The sequence below is a fragment of the Sceloporus occidentalis genome, unplaced genomic scaffold (genome assembly GCF_023333645.1).
Source record: "Sceloporus occidentalis isolate IW3139 unplaced genomic scaffold, rSceOcc1.0.p SCAF_2, whole genome shotgun sequence".
In the NCBI taxonomy this organism is placed as follows: Eukaryota; Metazoa; Chordata; class Lepidosauria; order Squamata; family Phrynosomatidae; genus Sceloporus; species Sceloporus occidentalis.
The window spans coordinates 99,065,497-99,086,115 of NW_028316982.1; the positions used below are offsets into that span (position 1 = coordinate 99,065,497).

At 39.3% G+C, this 20,619-nt stretch overlaps 1 protein-coding gene across 4 annotated transcripts in view; it reads left to right on the plus strand.

Annotated features, from left to right (window-relative positions):
- LOC149318757 (activating signal cointegrator 1 complex subunit 1-like) overlaps positions 1-20,619 on the plus strand; it is a 90,567-nt gene that overhangs the window by 19,643 nt on the left and 50,305 nt on the right. For all 4 annotated transcript variants that reach the window (XM_089510403.1, XM_089510402.1, XM_089510404.1 and 1 more), the window contains exons 6-7: positions 13,724-13,860; positions 16,970-17,089. In XM_089510403.1, coding sequence (XP_089366529.1) covers positions 13,724-13,860; positions 16,970-17,089 — 257 coding nt within the window. The remainder of the gene's footprint in view (positions 1-13,723; positions 13,861-16,969; positions 17,090-20,619) is intronic.

Consider the following 20,619-nt stretch of genomic DNA (forward strand, 5'->3'; position numbering starts at 1 on the left):
CCTGAATGCTGTGGGAAGTTTTCTGGCTGATAGGATTGAAAATGTAATTGAGACCACCATGGAATGGAGAAAGGGAAAGGGCCATCATTACAATTACTCCCAAGTGCATATGCTGATTTTTTGCTAGGCATAATTCTCATTGTTCTCAAGGCAATGAAACAGGCTGGAAAATGGATGGAATGCAGGTGATGCAGGTCTCAGAGTGAATGCAATTGATCAGCAAAGTCTCTCTGTTGTGCCTATTGTACAGTAATGAAGGTGACAAAAAGTCAGGAGTAAGGAGTTCTTGGGATCAGTCCCAGAAAGAACCCTCAGCTACCTGTTGTGAAAAATGTTCCATGTATTTCAAGGAGAAAATTGACTATATTTGGTCAGAGCTTTATAACACACATCACAGACTCTGGGGAGGAGTCTAGTGCACCATCTGATCAATTTTGGGGAACCAGTTTCAGTTATTCCAGCCTCATGATGTGGACAAGACTCTTGAATCAATCTATCATATCATATAAGACTGGCCCTTGCCCATCTTGAATGTTATGATCTAGAAAAGTGGGATTGTTTGTCTAGGTGAAAGAGACTGGTAAATACCTCACTTTATCGGGGGAAATGCTTGCTGCCTTGAAAGGCACTATAGTGAGTCCTGCATAATTCCATTCTATTCCCTAGACTATTTAATATGTATGCGAATCTACTGGATGAAATTATTAAAGTTTTTAGGTTTGGGTACCATCCATATGCTAGTGATACTCAGCTCGACTTCTGCTTGTCACCTGAGTTACCTGGGAGTGTGCCAGTGCTGAACCATTGCCTAAATGCCATAATGACCTGAATGGGGGTGGGGACAATAAACTACAGAGTATCCAGATAGGATTTCACAACAACCACTGATATTGTTACTGGTAGATGGCTGACTGTTAATGTGTCTAGGTTTTCATTAAGCTTTCATCCAGAAATAAGAGTTAAATTAATTCAGTCTGTTCCTAGTGGAAGCCAGGATAGACCTTTGTATTTAAATTATAATGCCTGTGGAAAGAAAAAAAGAGGAATTGAAGTTCTGGGAGAGTAGTAGCTCATCTACATATGTCTTCCCTTCATCCTTTGCTGAAGTCACTGTGAGCACAAAACAGCAATGGTTGGGAGAGACACCAAGCTTCTGAGGCAGTGTCATACAAAAACACAAGGAGAATTGATCCAAGGAAGAAACTACCAAGGAAAATGAAAAGGTCTGTAACAGTGTGAAAGCAACCTGCAGGATAGTCATTGTCAGGAGCAGATCAAATGGAAGAAATTCAGAATTTCTCCAACCAATCAATTGCTTATAATGATAGGAACAGTGAAGATGCTCAAACAGGAAACCAGAAACAAGGGCTACCGCTTGCCTAGGAAGGTGTCAAGTTAACCACTGACCTTAACAAGAAGGAAAAGTTGCTGGTGGTTGGGAACTCATTGCTCAGGGGTATAGAGATACCTGGGTGCCTGCCTGACAAGAAGAATTGAGAAGCGTGCTGTCTTCCTGGTGCACATATCCTAGATGCCACTGAGAACTTACCAAAACTCATCAAGAATACAGATCTGTACCTCTTTCCCCTTATTTGTGTGGGTACCAGTGACACTGCCAAGAACACTTTCAAGCAGACCACCTCTGACTATGAAGCTTTGGGCAGGAAGCTAAAGGGGTTTGAGGCACAGGTGGTATTCTTGTAAATTTTGCCAGTGAAAGATAGAGGACTACACAGGGACAAGAACATACTAAAAGTGAATGACTGGCTATATGTAGATGTTGTAAACAGGAGAGGTTTGGCTTCTAGACCATGGTCTTCACTTCTTGGACAGAGGTTTATTAGCTACAGATGGCCTGTACCACACAAAGACTGGGAAGAATGTCTATGGTAGTAGCATGGCAGTTCTGATCAATAGAGCTTTAAACTAAATCTCATCAACTCCAAGACAACCTCTAAACATAAGGATGTGAATAGAGGAGAAGCTGAGGGAGATAATGGGTTAGAGAGAAAAACTGGTAGTAAATTAAAAGGTAAAATCAAAGCTCCAGATGACAATGCACAGACTTTGGGAAACAAAAAAGATGAGCCTGAAGTCCTAGTGCAGGAAGGTAAATATGACTTTATAGCCATAACAGAGAGCTTGTGAGCTTATTCCTGTGACTATACTATTTCACTGGAAGGCTACAACCTATTCAGCAAAGATAGATGTGGCAGAAAAAGAGAAGGAGTAGCATTATAAGTCAGAGACAAATTCAGTTACACAGAAATTCATGAGCATGATCAGAGTAGACCAGTTGAGAGCATTTGGGTACAAATAAATGAAATAAACACATTATGGAAGGAGTTTAATAAGGCCACCAAACCAAGAAGAGACTGTGGATTTTGTTTTTAGAAATGCTTTTAAGAAATAAATCTCAGAAATCTGAAAGATGAAAGAATTAGTAGTTATGAGGGAATTAAGTTACCCTGATATCTGCTGATATAGGCTGATCAACAAATTTCTGATGTGCGTACAGATAATTTTCTGTTTCAAAAGGTAGAAAAAGGAACATGGAGAGCAGTAATCCTGTGCATGATTCTAACCAATGGGATGAAATTTGTCACTAGAATGAGAGTAGTTAGTGCTTCATGGGGAAGTGACCATGTAATGCTAGAATTCACAATTGTGAGACCATTAAAAGAAGAGTTCTATGTAGTCAGTCATGGATCTTGGATTTAAAGAAAGCTGAATTCAACAAGTTCTGCAAAATACTGGTTGGCATCCCATGGCTAAAAGGAAAAAGACAGCCAACAAGCAAGAGAGTTTTTGAAGAAGGAGTTACAAAAAGCACAGTCACAATTTCATGGAAGATGAAAAATGGGTAACACCTAAAAAGCCAATGTGGCTGCACAGAGAACGCAAGGAGGAAGTGAAAATAAAAAAGAGTATGTAAAGAATCAAAGGAAGGACAAATCACTAAGGATGAGTAAACTCCATGCTTGCAGGAGTAATATAAGGAAGGCTATCTAAATAAACTGAGCCTGACTTGGCAAGCAAGCAAGAACAAAAAGAGGAGTTTCAGATAAATTCAAGACGAGAGTGACGAAAGAGACAGTGGTGCTGCTGTTCAGTAAGGATGGTAAAATGCTAACAGATCACAGCACAAAGGCAGAACTAGTCAATACTTAACTTTGCTTCATTTTTCTCCACAAAAGAGAACTGCGTGATTCCATGCAACAGCTGAAACACTGGCTAGGGATCCGGAATGCAAACCAAGGTTGATAAGGAGTTGATCAGGCATCATCTAGCTAACGTAAATGAATTCAAATCTGCAGGGCCAGATGAATTGCATCCCAGAGGACTGCAGGAACTTGTTGATGTACTTTGAACCATTTGCCATCATTTTTGAGAAATCTTGGAAAACAGATGTGGTGCCAGAAGAAAGGAGAAAGGCAAGCATTGTCCCTCTCTTCAATAAAGACAACAGCAGCAGCAGCAGCAAAAGGTCCAGGAAACAATAGACCAGTCAGCTTGACCTCAGTACAAAAGGAAAAATATTAGAACAGATTATATAGGCGTCTGTCTTCAAATATCTTGATAGCACTGTGATGATCAGTAGGAGCTGGCATGCTTTTGTCAAGAACAAATGCTGCCAAACTAATCTTAGATCTTTTTTTAAAAAATTAGATCACTACTGTAGTTTAGTAGATGGTGGGAATGCTTTGGATATTATTTATCTGAATTTCAGCAAAGCTTTTGATAACTAGAAAACTGGGCATTTAGATCAAATAATTTAGTCGTTAACTCCTTGTATTGTGGAATATGTTTATTGCATTATATTTTTTTTACAAATTTTAAAATAAAAAAAAAGTGAGACATTTAGCCTTCTCTGTCAAAGAGCTCTGGTGCCACAATAAACTGTAATTCCCAGGATTCCCTAGCACTGAGCCAGGGCAGTTAAAGCAGTCTCAAATTAGATTATTTCTCCAGTGTGTTTTGGACTGTAGAGTGACTTGGAGGCTCTCATTCGTAGGGTCCTCATAGGTCGAAGTTGACTTGATGGTCGTTACCAAAAACAAGCTTGTGAAACCATTTTTGTTTATTTATCATATTTTATTTAATATCCTCTGTATGTCAGAGACTTATTTTCCTTATCTAAAGTGCATCTTGATTAGTATCTCCCCCTTTCTAATGAGTGTTTCTGCTAAACAGAATCTGCTGCACGAAGAAGCTGAAGTAAACTGCAGATTACTGATACTGTTCTACTGTGGGAATACTAAAGTATGAAATGACGTAGCTTTGCCTTCAGAAATGCATTCAATGTTCACATTTGCAGAATACGTTATTCCAGTAATTTGAAAGAGTCTTAATTGGATTTCTTGAATTCTGTCAGGAGATCCAAGTATCTTTTTTGTCATTCAGTCTTGATTTATAACCCTGAAAATTTTAAAAACCTAAGTGGTTGCAAAGCACTGATTTTCATGGAAGTGAGAACCAAGGTTGTCATGTGCCTCACTTTTCCCCTCACTTTTCCCCCTTCAGACTTGTAGTATCTAGGTTCGAAGGTACACAGCTGCTGGTTAGTTAAAGAATCCTATTGCTTCTGCATGCGTCTCTCAGTCATTTCATGGTCAGTAATGCCACTCCAAAACCACTTTATCTCACAGCTGGATCTGTCAGAAAGCACATGAGTGATGAAAAAAAGATGTTTGAAAACCTATGCTTTGCAGTACAATAAGAAAACATAGAGAGCCGTGCAAAGCAGTGGGGGACTTTTTAGGAGGCTTTGAGGAACCTGAATATGTGCCAGTCATAGAAGCTGTGCCCGTTTCTTCCTGCTGCTGTTTTCAGCTTCAAAACAGAGCAGTCAGTTAATGATGTCTCTATTCAAATGCAGTTAATAGCCTCTGTGTATGTGTGTGTGTATGTGTATAGGAATAATATCAGGTGCTCAGATTAGCATTTCTACTGGTTGTTGAGCATTGGTTGCAGAATCTTTTCCTCTCTCTAGGATAGTTACCATGACAACCATTCGTCCATCCTTTGTACTGTTCCAGTCTCATGTCAGTGTATACTGCAGATAAGTCTTCTTTTTTATTTTGTGAAAAGGATGAAGACTGTATCAGAATGTGCAAAAATAAAAAGTAAAAAATTAATAGACAGCATTTTACAAGGGTAAGCAACCTGCCTGCAGAGTGGGAAAGTAAAATGTTAAAATATTCTTGCATTTCCTTAATTTTTATACACATCTTCCCTTTCTTTCTCAGTGGAAACTAAGGTTGCTAGTTGCCCTGACATCCACATAGTAGCAATTACAGTCAAAATTCGTCAAAATCATATCGAGACAAGTAATACCAGGAAGAATACATTTTAGTCAAATAGGATCCATGGAAATCAAACTCAGCGCCTGCTTGAAATAGAAAGGCTTTAACTCGCCTTCTAAAAGAATACAGATTTGGTCTTCTGTAGCTTTTCCTTTGGCCTGAGCTATATGACTGTTGTGCAACAACAATGAAGGACCATGACGTTATTGACTTCATGGAGGAGAGGGCTGCTTGTCACAATGGCTGCGTTTCACAGTGTGCTGTATGCTACATTCTGCCCCTGAATGCTGTTTGCTAGGGAACAAGTGAGGGATGGTGCTATTGCCCTTATGTCCTGCTTGTGGGTTTCTTGTTGGCATCTGACTGACCATTGTAGGAAATAAGATGTTGGATTAGATGGGCCTTTGTTCTGAAGAGTATTATTCATATTTTCTTGTTTTATTTCTTGGGTATCTGGTGCTTTGGTCAGGGTGTTCCTAATCTTAGTGGGCACAGAGGATAGGACAGGAATAGGAAATCCACAGTGCTTTCCCCCCATGCCAATGCCATAGAGGGTGCATGAAGAGAGTAATCCCTGTGCACCCTGTTCACAAACAGAATTGGGCTTCCACTAGAAACAACTGTTTTGTAGGTTGCCAGGAGCCTGATTCTATTCAGAAATGGGGTAGATGAGGATGCTTCTTGATGGAGATGATCTGAAAATACACACTTGTCTCAAATAAAACGGATTCCATTTGAATTGTCAAAGTCTTTGATCAAAAATAGGATTCCTTTCAACCAAAATTGGGACTCTAATTTCTGTGCATCCAGAAATTGTCAACCTAGCAGAAGCTCTATATTGAGCTGTCTCAGCCGATTATCATTTGTGGCTGGACTCAATTTTTTTTTAATGAATGTTCATCATGCGCAACTGTAAATGGGGAAAGCCCCCCCCCCCTTTCTCTCTTCTTTCCTTATGGTAAGAATTTTTATGGGCATGGTAACAGATAAGGTCAGTCTATTTGAACATTTTGCCAAGTATTTCGAAACTTCAAGGTTGCTGAAAGCTCTGAAAGCCTCACAAGTTTTTCTTACTTTTGTGAAAAGTAAAGGAAACATCTTGCCAAACAACTAGAAATAGATTGGAACAGTTTTAAAAGGTCTCTACTTCATACTCTCCTGGTACACTAACAATAAGCATTGGAACAGAGCCACAATTTATGCCTCTTAAAGATCTATTATATCATTTTTATGTATTACTGTAAACTATAAAATGGACAAAAATACATTTCTGGGAAAATATTCCCCAGGATAAAAATAATAAATCTAGAAATAAGTATATATCCCATTGCAAATATAAAATGCAAGCATTTGTTATGAAACTCAGTATCTGCCCTCCCACTCGCCCCCCCCCCCCCCAAACATGCAGTATTACTCTTGAATCAATTTAGAAACCTGGTTTGTTGCATTGGTAAACCATGGATTAGCGTTATGTCCAGAGTGGGAATCAATGTGGCCCTCTAGATCAGGGGTGGGAACCTACAAGAACTACCATTCTCATCATGCCTCACAACCAGCCAAGCTTGAAGCAAGTTTTATCCAGGGTCATGAGGGATTGCTTGTAGCTCCTCCCCTTATGGTGATACTACATGTAGTATCACTATAAGGGAAGGAGCTACAACTAAGCCCTCATGAGCCTGGCTAAAATGTCCTTCAGCTTGGTTGGTGGTGAGGCATGAAGGGAATCGTAGTTCTCAGAACCTGGACAGCCGTAGGTTCCCCACCCCTGCTCTAGATGTTGTTGGACTGCTACTTCTAGTATTCATCCCAATTTGCCATGCTTGCTTGGGCTGATGGGAGTTGGATGTCCAACAACCTCTGTAGGGCCACATGATCCCCACCCTTGCATTATCCGAATGAGCAACAGCAAGCCTCAGTCTAGCTTGATACCCCCATTCCAGTGTGGTTGCAAGGACATTCACAGCATCAGCTTTTTGTTTTGAATTCATTGGAATTAATCATTTCTTATTATGTCTGGTTAGTTTAAAATGGGCAGGGTGGTCAGATTCTTCCCCAGACACCCTCCCTGGATTGGATTATATTGTTAGGCATGAACATGCTCCTGATGTCATTGATTCCTGGAACAAAGTTTGGAGTCAAGGACAGAGCAAAATCAAGAACCAGTTCCCCACTGTCTCTGATTGTAATAGTGTGTAATCTCTCTCTGTACTCTTGGTCCCCTATGCTCACGCTTAGAGGAGGTAGAGGAGTCCATGGAGAAGATAGAGCTTGCCCACAAATGTCTGTGAACTGACAAGAGAGTCAGAGGACAAAGAGTAGAGAAGCCAGTGTAATCATTCACATGAGTATAAACTACTAAGGTCCAAAATGCACTGCATTAATAATCGAGTTTGAGACCGCTTTAACTGCCCTGGTCCAGTGCTAGGGAATCCTGGGAATTGTTGTTTATTGTGGCACCTGGGCTCTCTGACAGAGGAGGCTAAAAGTCTCACAAAACTACAGTTTCCAGAATTCCCTAACATTGAGCCGGGGCAGTTAAAGCCATTTCAAACTGGATTATTTCTGCAGTGTGTTTTGGACCTATAGTTTAGAACTGCACCAGAACAAGGCTATGGAGTGTGTTTGTCTTATCACCATACCTTTGCAAAATTACTCATGTTCATAAACCTAACTGTCATAAATGAAGTATATATGCTGAGAATATAAATTATACCCTCTCAATATTCTCAGAAAATTCCATCAGAACACCGATGTATCTACAGAATATTGGCAAGGTATAATGTTTATTATGTTGTATTCTGTTGTGTCTCATACATACAACCAACTTTAGAAGAAACTAAATGAGAAATTGTTAGGATTTTACCAGGTCAAATGGTTAACGGTTTAGTTTTTGTAAAAACTGTCCAAATGTATTAGTTACACATGGTATTGTAAAGATTTAATGTTGTTGCATAGAAACTGAGAATGAAATTTGTCCAAATAAATGTAATTAACAAACAGAAATGCAGATACATGAATGTTCTAATTTTATTTGCTGTTTAATTTTCTTGTAACAACAGTTGAGAGTTTGTGATGACCTAATTTATTAAATAATAAACAAGATGTGAACTGGGTGAAAATGGTATTTCAAACAACAACAGAAATAGATCTGAACAGCAATGGTAGACAATAGGCGCAAGGATTAACTGGTTGATGTTAACACTCTGTAAACCTTACAGGCTACTGCTGTGGCTTGCTAGCTCTTTTAAAAGCAACCTTTACATTGCAGTAGGGTAGTTATAAAAACTAATATCTGACATTTTTAGTTAATCAACAGTTTCAAAGATTGTCCCACACTGTAAACATTAAGAAAATATTGGTCAAAATCCAACAGTTTATCCCAGCTCCAGCAGTAATGAGAACTTGGTGGTTCAATGCTTATGTTATGCTAGTTCTGTTTATTCAGTGGGCCTACTCTAATTGAGATTAACAATTGCATTTAGTTCATTTGGAAACAAAATCTCAACATCCTTACCAACAATTTATTTCCTTAAATCTTAATTCCCTTCATCTGATTCTAAACCTTCAATCCCCTTTTATAATCCCTGTTATATGTGACACAGATAGACATTTATGAATTGAATAACATAAATACAAAATTAAACCATGACTTTATGTCCAGCAGAGGGCAATGTCTAGAAGGCAAGTACATCGAAATCTTAAATTGAACCTCAGAAGAGCCTTTTACTCAAATCCTAAACATACTTACTTGGAATAAATTAAATCGATTTGAATGCAGTCTGCTTCTATCCACCTGGGTGTGCTTAGGATCATTTATTAAGCTTGTATATTAGATACATCTTACAGATTTCTTAAATAGTTTTCCCAGAAATATATTAAGTGGAAATAGAAAAAAGTATACTATATAAATATTGTATTCTATATTGTTACTTGTGCTTGACACACCTTGGTTACAGTATACATTTTCCCCAATAAAATCAAGTAATGCCAAATGAGAGTTAATAACTGAACAACATCAGACATTAAAAAGTTAAATTGTTAGATTTGGTTAATATCTGGGCAATTTTATCAAGCAGACTACTTTAGGCATAAAATTCAAAGACATAGTGTGGAAAATTAGTATGCAGAGGAATCTTGTAGCACCTTTGAGACTAACTGAAAGAAAGAAGCTGGTACCAGGTGCTACAAGATCTCTCAGGCATAAAATGTTACATTGAAGTTGTAAGCTGTCTTTGACTGTGGGGCTTTCATCATTGAGAGGGACTCCCCCTCTATTAACACCATTAAGCACCCTATGTCATGCTTTAAATCAGCATGGACAACTTTCCCATCTCAAGAGAATGCATGCACACACCATTGGGCCTGGCTTGGGAGGGCTACGCCTCTCTTATAACCATAAACACCTTACTTGTAAACAAAACAACCCCCAATGGAATTCAGAAAAGCCTTCACACTCTCTACAGTCCAAGGGTAAAAGCAATTTCACCAGTACCCCTAATTTGTTTTAAGTCCCAGAGAGGACTTTTGGTCTAAAAAAGGGACTTCCTAAATCTTAATACAGTTTGAGGGACTGAATAAAGTGAAATTACCCCCATAGCTCTGTGAGGGGCTTTTCCTTTCCTTTCCTTTCCTAAAGGGAGAGTAGATGTAATGTGGACTGCACTGGGGCCCTTTGGGGATGCATGTGGCATACAGAGCACAATTCGCCCACACCTGCTGTAGATACCTCACTGTAGTAATGGATACAATGCATTCTGCTTCTACCACACATGCAGACTTACAGTCGCTCATCAGATGTACTCAGGGAACCATTTTCCAGATTGTAATGTCTAGTTATATTGCTCTTCTGTTATATCGGGCAAAATGGGTTTGTACCAATATCATAAATATGAGGCTTATTACTTTTCTTTATATTGCACCTTCGGTGTGCATGGCACTATGTATTCTATAATAAGATAACTCTACTTTTTGATGACAATCTAAATTTTCCTGGAGTTTAAGTATTCATAAAATGAATGTTGTCAAGAAAACCTCATGATAAGTTCACCTTAGGATTTCCATAAGCTGGAAACGACCTGAAGGAACACAACAACAACAACAAAACAATTCAGACCCATATGCATACTGAAGTGATCCTGAGCATAGGCCAAAGTAAGACCTCCTCATATGGCCTCTACCATTCAACCTTTTACACCCTTGGTGCTATATCAAAATATAATATAATTGATTGGTTGGCTGCTGTATGGTTACATCTACGCAATTTGTTGGAGATATATAAGAATCAGCCTGGGATTGCTGCAGAGGTAGGAGCATGTGACCTTCTGCATATTGTTTGACTGCAATTCCCATCCTCTCCATTGGGTATGCTGGCATGTCCTCTGGTGACCAAAAAAACCCACATCCCTGAGAATATAATAGCCTTTTCTAGTCAGGGTGGAGAACATGGGGACCTTCACATATTGGGCTCCCTATCGAATATAAACAATTGTGAGCGAATATGAAATCTGAAATGCAGCAACATCTGGAAGGCTATAATCTCTTGCTGATTTCTGGCCTAGTTGCTTGGGTATTGTATTGAGAAAATGTAGAAAGTGGGCATGTACTTTCTGGCAGTAGATTCAGATGTCTATCTGACTTTCTTCTCCTTGTACTAAATTTGTTTTACTTGGAAATGCACTCCCTCCATTTCCATGTATTCTTTATGCATGGATTCAACCATCCACAGCTTGAAAATATTTTTAAAATATATACATTTCCAAAAAGCAAATGTTGCTTTTTCCATTTTAAATAAGGGGCATCATTTTACTATGCCACTGTATATAATGGAATTTGAGCATCAATGGAAACGTCAGGAAGAAAGTCTTCTGGAACATGGCCACATAGCCCGAAAATCCCACAAAAAAACATGGATGCCAGCCATGAAAGCCTTCGACTTCACATCCATGGATTTTGTTATCCACTGGGAGCGGTACCCTGGAACCAAACCTCAGCAGATACCAAGGGCCCACTATACTGCTGAATCGTGTGTGTATGTGTGTGTTGTTTTTCTGCTATTAACAAGATACTCAAGTATAATAAGGTTCAACGCCATTGCTGAGTATGTGTGTGTTTTTTAAGGAAAATTCAGTTCATTTCAATGACATTCATTTCGTTGTTATATAGAAAGCAATGACCTGTGGTTTGAACAAAGGACTTAAGGGCCATTTCCTCTGCCAGACCAGGCAGACTTCTAAGCAGGTTATTGAAATGTGTGAAAGCTAGAGCAACCAACCCCTTGTGACTTTGCTTCAGGCCTTACATTGGAAAAGGTCAGGTCAGATCAGACATGACATCTGAGTTAAACTGCATTATGATTAAGTTTGCAATCCTAAACCCATATAGTGAGGAGTAAGACCCCTTGAACTCTGAATGACATAATAATAAAGATGCATAGAACTGTGCTGTTAAAATGCCTAGAGATCAAAAAAGCTTGTAATAATTTGTAGAAAGAAGTCTGATATTCATTGATAATTTAAAGGAGAGTACCATTAACCTCCCCTACTTTTCCTCCCTTACTGTTAGAGAGGCTTTGATATGCTAACCAGTTAGCCTCTTCTACAAAGAGAGTAAGATTTCTTTTCTGAGAGGAAAGATATCAGAATGCTCAAGATGTTTTTTTTTTTTTTTACTCCTGGAAAGCTGCAGAGGAGAAATACTGGCCTGTTACATACTGCCAAAATAAAGCTGCTTCGGGTCTCTTTGGAGGTATGCTATTTAAATGATTCATGGGTCCTAAGAGTCCGGAGGTCGCGCCAAAGCCACACTCCATTCCTAGCGTTGCCATAGCGCCGCACCTCAAAACCGGGAAAATGTAGGACAGAATTTTCAAATGTAGGACACACAAAACTGTGTCCTACATTTGAAAATTCTGTCCTACATTTTCCTGGCGATCGCGGTGGGGAGCAGAGGCCAAGCGGCGAGGGAAAGCCTCCACTTAAGGAGGCTTTCCCTCCCCGCCTGGGCCCCGCCGCGATCGGAGGCCAGGATCAGGGCCTTGCCTCGTTCCTGGCCCCAGTGGAGGCCAGGAAGGAGGGAGGAGGCTGCAGGGAGGCGGGGAGGTTGGCGCGGCTGCGCCCAAGAGGCGCCGCCTCCCTGCAGCCTCCTCCGCCTCAGGCCTCGCTGCCCTCCTTTTCCTCTGCGCGGCCATGCGCGGGGGAGGAGGAGGAGGGCAGCGAGGCCCCAGGGTTGCCCAGCAACCCCGCTGCAACCGGGCTTTTCCTGGTTTTTGGCTGCACCCGTGCCGTGACCGGGCAGGTGCAGCCAAAACCGGGAAAAAACCCGGTTGCAACCGGGTTATGGCAACCCTATCCATTCCTAAGCACTGGAGGGCAGCTTTGGTGCAGCTTCCAGATTCTTAGGAAGCATGCATCATTTAAACAGCATACCTCCAAAGAGACCCAAAGCAGCTTTATTTGGGCTGTCTGTAACAGACCTTAGTTGCTTTGCCTGATAATAATTATAACATAACTTTTGTGTTACCTGGCACCAGCTCTCCTCCATAGAATTAGATGGATTAATCCCCCTTTTCCTAAAAGCTTATTTAATGTGCTAACATATTTTGTGCTCATCATATCTAGGGGAAATACAGAGATTAAAATGAAATTTTGCCAGCTGCTGGAACATATCAAACATGCTGCTTGCTTCCTCCTCAGCTTCTGATATGCCTGGTGTTTATTATGGATTGAATGGCTTCTGGTGCTAGGCCCAGATTAAGGGAAAGCGCATTAAGAAAAAATGCTTTTTCACACAGGAGGAGTTTAGGTCTTTTTGTCAGGTTTATTTCAGTAGCAGTTGGCAGAATCTAAAGAACAAGAAAACAAGAAAGAGGGGAACCCCAGGGAGTTATCCAGCTTTGTTCTTAACTGCTTTGAGTGTACCAACTGAAAGGTGGGATTTACATTAACTGCATAAATGAAGTTGATCTCACTTCTTCATAAAGATATGGAAGGTACAAAAATACTGCAAAAAAATTCCCATCCTTCATCTTAGCAGGGAAACAAATAATAATAGCCAATCCTCTTTCCATTCCTGATTATATGTGACAAAGGAATAGAAAAGGATCTGCTGCAATTCTCCTTCAAATTTGACTTTTATATGATCTTTCACTATTCTGAAGTGCAGACATTTAACACTGTGGCTGAATTACCTGTGTGTTATTTGTTTTTTGAGATGAACTATGCAGATAAGAGCAAATGCAGCAGTCACTAAAATGGGACAATTTCAATCTCGTATCTGGATTTCTTGTTAGGTTACTTTTAAAAACACTTTCTCTTTATTACCAGTGTGCTCTTATATCAGTATGTAACCCTATATTTTTTTTCTGTAGAATTTCCAGTGTATGCCTTTGTCATCTGAAGAGTTTCTAAACTTTTCTACAGGACAGTGGTGTCAGCAGTAGTTTGTTCCAGAATCCGGCAAAACTCCATCTGACTATTGGGACATTGGTGCTTTTGAATGAACAGGAAATCAAAAAAGCTCAGGAACTCCTACAGAAATGTAAAGAAGACTTCACTGAGTGAGTAAAGAAAACAACGTAATAATAAGATGGAATGAAGTCAACTAGCTACACCTAACAAAAGAAACTAAGAAACTAGAACTAAGTTAGTATGGACTGCATCTGCACTGCAGAAATGACACCACTTTAACTGGCATGGCTCAATGTTATGGAATTCTGAGAACTGTAGTTTATTGTGGCACTAGAGATCTCTGACAGAGTAGTCTCACAAAACTACAATTCTCGAAATTCCATAGCATTCAGCCATGGCAATTAAAGCAGTGTCAAACTGGATTATTTCTGTAGTACGGATGGAGCCATAGAGGGGAGCAAACTGTACCAATTTGCAGCAAACAAGACACTGTTACAAGTAAGAACAAAGTATACAGAAAACAAGGCAGGCTTAATGTATTTGGTTCTCAATATCAAGTAATTTAGAGCATCTCTTTGCTTGCAATTTTTTTTGTGAAGTGTATAGAAACATAGAGTTGGAAGTGGCTTCATGGGCCATTGAGTCCAGCCTCTTGCTCAGTACAGGATCTCCAGCTAAAGCAGCCTTGGTAGGTAGCCATACAGCCTCTTTTGAAGAGATCCAGAGAAGGAGACCATACCACCCCTTTAGGCAATTGGTACTATTGCTGAACCGCTTTTATGGTGAAGAAGTTCCTTCTAATGTTTTATCAAAACCTGTCTTCTTGTAACTTAAAACTGTTAGATCTGGTCTTACTCTCTGGGGCAGCAGAGAACAAATTTGCCCCCTCCTCTCTGTGACAGCCTTTGAGGTTTTTAAAGAGAGCAGTCATGCACCCCTATTCTTCTCTTCACCAAGATGAATACACCCAGCTCCTTCAAGCTTTCTTCATATGTTTTGTTTTCCATACTTCTTATTATCCTTGTTCCTCTTCTGTGAACCTTCTCCAGCTTGTCTATCTCCTTCTTAAAATGAGGTACCCAGAACTGAACACAGTACTCCAGAGAAGGCCTGACAAATGCAGAATATAGTAGGACTGTTACAGTGGACTTTCCCATCCACAGAAGTTCGGTTCCAGGACCCCTTGCACATGGAAAAAATGTAGATGGTTGCATCTCATATTCAGCAGGTGACAATGTGCATACATCCATGTCAGTGTGCCTGCATGCACATGCCACCAGTGAATAATATACGGCATGGTGAACAACAAATGCTCCAGTCCATGGATAGCTAACCTGCCGATGCAATAGGCCCACTGTACTTGCCTCAGCTTGTAAATTATGTTTCTATTAATGCAGGCTAATAAAGTATCAGCCTTTTTGCTGCATCATGTCACTGATGGCTCAAATTCAATTTATAAGTAACAATAATCCCAAGGTCCTTTTTGAATGTAGTACCACTGAGCCGTGTATTCCCTATGCCATTCTTCTTTTTTTGGTCCTAAATTTAGAATCTTGTATTTGTCTCAACTGAATTTCATTTCATTAATTTCTGCCCAATTTTCTAGTTAATTTAGAATACTCTTCCTATCTTCCAATGTATAAGCCTCCCCTCCAAGTTTTGTATAATCTGCAAACTCAATAAGGATTTCTTCTACCCCATCAGATAAGTCATTGATAAAAATGTTGATGAATAATGGCCCTAGGAGAGAACCCTGAGGGACTCAACTTGAAGCCTCCTTCCAGTTTGAAGTGTGGCCATTGATGATGACTCTTTGAGCATGGCTTTCCAACTAATTATGAACCCATCTGATGGTGTTTCCATCTACAGTCGGCCCTTCTTATACACGAATTTTTTATACACGGATTCAAGCATACACGGTTTGAAAATGTTCCAAAAAAGTATAAATTTACCTTGATGTTCCATTTTTTATTAGGGACACCATTTTGCTATGTCATTATACTTAATGGGACTTGAGCATACACGGATTTTGTTATACACGGGGGATCTTGGAACCAAACCCCAGCGTATAACAAGGATCCACTGTATTCCATATTTAATCAATTTGTTAATCTAAATATTATGGAGGACCTTATCAAATGCTTTCCTGAAATCTAGTTAAATGACATCCACAGTGTTCCCACCATCTACTCAACTAGTGACCTGATCAAAAAAGATATAATATCAGTTTGGCAGGATTTGATCTTGATAAAACCCACACAGGCTCCTACTAATCACTGGATTGTCATCAAGATACTTGCAAACAGATTCCTGTATAATCGTTCTAATATTTTTTCCGGGTACTCAAGTCGACTGGTCTGTTGTTTCCTGAATCTTCTTTTTTGTCTTTTTTTAAGAGAGAGAAAAAGTTTGTTTGTCTCCAGTCCTCTGGCATCTCATGTGTTCTCCAAAATTTCTCAAAAATGATGGCAAATGGTTACACTAGTCTTTCAGTACTCTGGGATGCAATTCCGCCTGCAGATTTGAACCCATTTTGGTCAATTAAGTGATTCCTGACTAACTTCTTATCAATCTTGATTTGCATTTCGAATTCCTTGCCTAGGTCTCTGCTGCTGCATGGAAGCACACAGACCTCTCTTTCTAGGGTGGGGGTCAGACTGAAGCAAAATGGGTATTGCGTAGTTCTGCCTTTTTGCTGTGATTTGTTAGCATTTAACTTCCTTGTTGAGCAGTGGTCCCACCATTTCCTTGGTCATTCTCTTGATTCAAACCTGTTTGAAGAACCTCTTCTTGCTGCTGAGTCAATGTACAAAACATATCATTTTCATTATTCCATTTAAATTGGACCTCTTTGAATATTGTTGTAGGGAGAGAGGAAGAGAAAGCTGGCCACAGATGTTCACTGAACATTTGTAAGACAAAGGCTGGTGAGAGTCTGGAAGCATTAGAAAAAGAGTGCAGAAGTTAACAGTGATGGATAGCTACTCTATCTTCTAAAAACTTGAATGACTTGGGAATTTGGTTTGTTTATTTTTTTTCCAACAAATTCCACCCAAATCAGCTTACACAGAGCTAAAACAATTAAAATTATGTAATTATAAAACAATATGTAAAATACTGTAATAGCAGTAAAACTAAAACATTTCTATTTAACAACAGTACGTTTGTGATGTTACCCAGTCTAGTGCAGCTGAAATAGTGAAATATGCTGTTGTCATGTATGCTGAATATGAGTTTGTTTTTTCCCCCTTTATAAAGCACAATTACTGGAGGCAAACCACTAACTATAGAAGTAGCAGGTATAGAGTACATGAATGATGATCCAGCTATGATCGATGTTCTCTATGCAAAAGTCTACATGAAGGATGGATCTAATAAGTAAGTTTCCCTTTGTTTTCTGTATTCATTTTCATTCTACAAATCTTTCAAAGGATATTAGAATTAGCAAAAGCAATGCAATGATTCTCAAAAAGCTTCTCAACCTGAATTTGATTGTTTCTAGCTAAGAACATACCACTAGCCATCCAGAAGATAAAACATTTCTGTTTCTCAGTAAGTGGAGGGACAGCTATAATGAGTTTGCCCTTGGAATGATAATGAGTGGTATTATGGACAGAAGTTATTAGAGAGTATCTATTTGTGCACCTCTTACTTAATGGTAGTGCTTCTAAAAACCATAAATTATTTCTACTCTCAAAAACTGCTTTCAAGGCTGTTTTGGGGGGCGGAATCCTCTGTCTTTACAACTGACTGCTCAATGTACACAGTCACCCCAATTCGGTAATGCTATTTCCTTTGCCAGCTTAATGTCTGTATGGAAGTTCATTTACCTTGCAGTTGTATTCCTCATGAAACCAAAATTTAAGCATAGACAGACTATTTCTTTAGTTGCAAATGTACACTGAATGTTTTAACTTCATTTTATTGCTTTATTTTCTCTTTGTTTCTTGGAAGGAGCCTAAGAGCAAACAGTTAATGCCATTTCAATGAATCATTTCAAAGTATTCTTCAGATTTGTTAGGCTCAAGACCATCAAGGAACATGTGTGCAGTGATTACTGCTACAGACTAATATAATTGTTGAAGATTTTTGTTTGTGTATTTATTTTATTTAAAATTTATCTATATTGCCTCCCAGTCCATATAAAGATGAAAACATTTTAAAAGCACATTAAAATCTTCTCTATTTTTTAAAAAAGTTCTAAAATACAGTTTAAAAACTGTATTTCAAGCATTGAAGGCCATGCAGTCTTCCATGCTATATTTTGAAAAAGCAAATTTTCATTGATTTAGGTCTCATACACTAAGCATTAACTACATTCTGTACTACCAGAATCTACATACTTTATTTGATAAGAAATATAAGGATCTAAGAATTTAGACATAGCAGGTTCAGCATAGTGGTTTGAGTGTTGGACTACAGCTCTGGAGATCAGGGTTCAGTTCCCACGTAACCATGAAACCCCACTGGGTGACCTTGGGTAAGTCACATGCTTCCAGCTTCAGAGGAAGGCAATTCCAAACCTCCTCTGAATAAATCTTGCCAAGAAAACCTATGATAGGTTCACCTTAGGGTCACCATAAGTTGGAAACTACTTGAACGCATACAACACACACACAGAGCAGATTCCATTGAGGGATCAGAGTTAGCTCTGTCATTATGCAGTGAGGTAACTGCCTTAGGCAGCAGAATTTGAAGGACAAAATTGCAGCCTCCTGGCTGTATCATAAATCCGGGCTGTTCTTTTCTTCTGGGACAAAGCTGTATATGCTATGAAATTTTTTGGTCCTGTTAAACTAGTTTCCTAACTCAGGTGTAGTGAAGTACACTGTCCCATTATGTCTGTTGAAACAGAATTAAACTACTATTTCAGTCTGTATGTATGTAGATAAGGAGGGGGTGTCATCTTGTCTGTTGCCTCAGGACTCTTGGGACAGCTTTGCCTGTGCTAATGTACATATCTGAAACCATGGCAGTAACTAATATGACTCATTATAAAAGAATAGCACCCTCTCTTTCTACCCTATCTTTAAACAAGACTTCTTTCTAACTAATCCATCCAATACATGGCAATGATGAGAGGCAGATGTCCTTCATGATTTTTGTTTGCTATTAAATTGCTGACTCTGTAAAGCAGAAGTGTCCAATTTCCCTTTATTGCCTTGGTGACGTTGGAGATCATTTCTGGTTTTGATTTAAGCTGGGAGAAGGGAAAGACTAAAAGATAAGGTTATGCTCTGGTGGGTTCTGTGTAGCAGACTCTTATAATTCATTTTAATTTATCTCATATCTTTGATTAATTTTACAACATAATAAAGTAGCATTTTTACTTGAAGTATTTTTGTTAATTTGTTTTAATATCATCCATAATGTACTTGCTTTCATTTTTCATCACTAATTTTAAAAACCACTCACGTATCACCAGAAAGCAAATGGTGGGGGAAGAGAAAAGAAACATAAGATTCACTCAGCAAGACTAGAAATCGGCCAATAAATGTCTCAAAGAGGCAGCTCCAAACCAGCAGGCTATAGAGTTACTGTATACACTCGACTATAAGTCGACCTCGTGTATAAGTCGAGAGCAGTTTTGGGGCCAAAATTATGGATTTTGCCATGACCCGTGAACAGGTCAAGAGTAAAACTTGGAGGCTCCTTCAGTGTGTTTATATGTGCATGCGGCAAGAGAGACTCTGAGGCTTTTTGCTTTAGCGTTTCAGCTTTCATTTCATCCTTCGCTCCCCGGACAGTGGGTGGAAGAGGAACTCTGTTTGTTCATTTAAAAGCAATCAGTCACCCAGGACTCCTTCTGCTTGGCGCAAGAGAGAAATAAACTGCTGTGCCGACTGCATGGGGAAATCTGAAAGAGCTGCTATCACATTACCATATTGACGCATAAATAAGTCAACTTGGGATTTTGGGGTCAATTTTTGGCCATAAATTTCTCGACTTATAGATGAGTATATACAGTAGCTCATTGGGGAGTGTCAGGCAAATGGTGACTAGAGGTAGAGGTCAAAGACCTTATTGTTTCACCTCTGAGCAAAAATCCAAGGGCCATTATAGCTAGAAGGAGTGAACTGTCCAGCAAATTATGTTTTTAATAGGGTTAGTGAAAAAACTGCTTAAGATAACACATGTGCACGATTATCTCTCATCTTAATGGGAAGAATGTTTGGTTTAATGGAGTGTTCTTTGTTCATGGTGCTATGGGCTTTGCTTCATACTTTGAAGGAGAAACAATATGGAAGAGCTGTGGGGCTTTGCAAATGCATTCATTCCCTAGTAGGCCTCTTTTGCTTACAATCAGAACTCATTTGGCTCACCACAATCTATGGTTTTGTGGAGAGAGGGAAATTACTCATACACTCCAGCAGTATGAAATTCCATATACTTTCCATATACTTCACAAACCCTAACTTAATAATATACCAACTGTAATAACAATTGCCACATACTGATGCCTTTATAAGATGCAAAACCTATATATTTTCTAGAGCCTCTTTATAAGTGAGAAAATACATTGGTGGCAGCTCATGGACTGGACAAGTTAATATTCTCCATGGACTAAATTCTGGGGTAAATAACTAGTTATAGTTCATAATGATTGATGGCTTATTCTTGGCTGAGACAGCTAAAAGTTCACTTCAACTCTGTACAGTTCTTTCCAGTTTGGTCAGTTGCCCGTTTATGAGCAGATACTCAAAGTTGGAAGTGTTATTATTATTCTTATTATTATTAACCTTTATTTATGAAGCACTGTAAATTTACACAGCGCTGTACATACAATCTTGTTCCCTGCCCTCGGGCGTACAATCTAAAAAGACATGACACAGAAGGAGAAGGGAGTGGTAGAGAGAAAGGGTAAGAGGTCCAGCAGTTCCTCTCTACCTCCAAGGCCTGGACCAAGG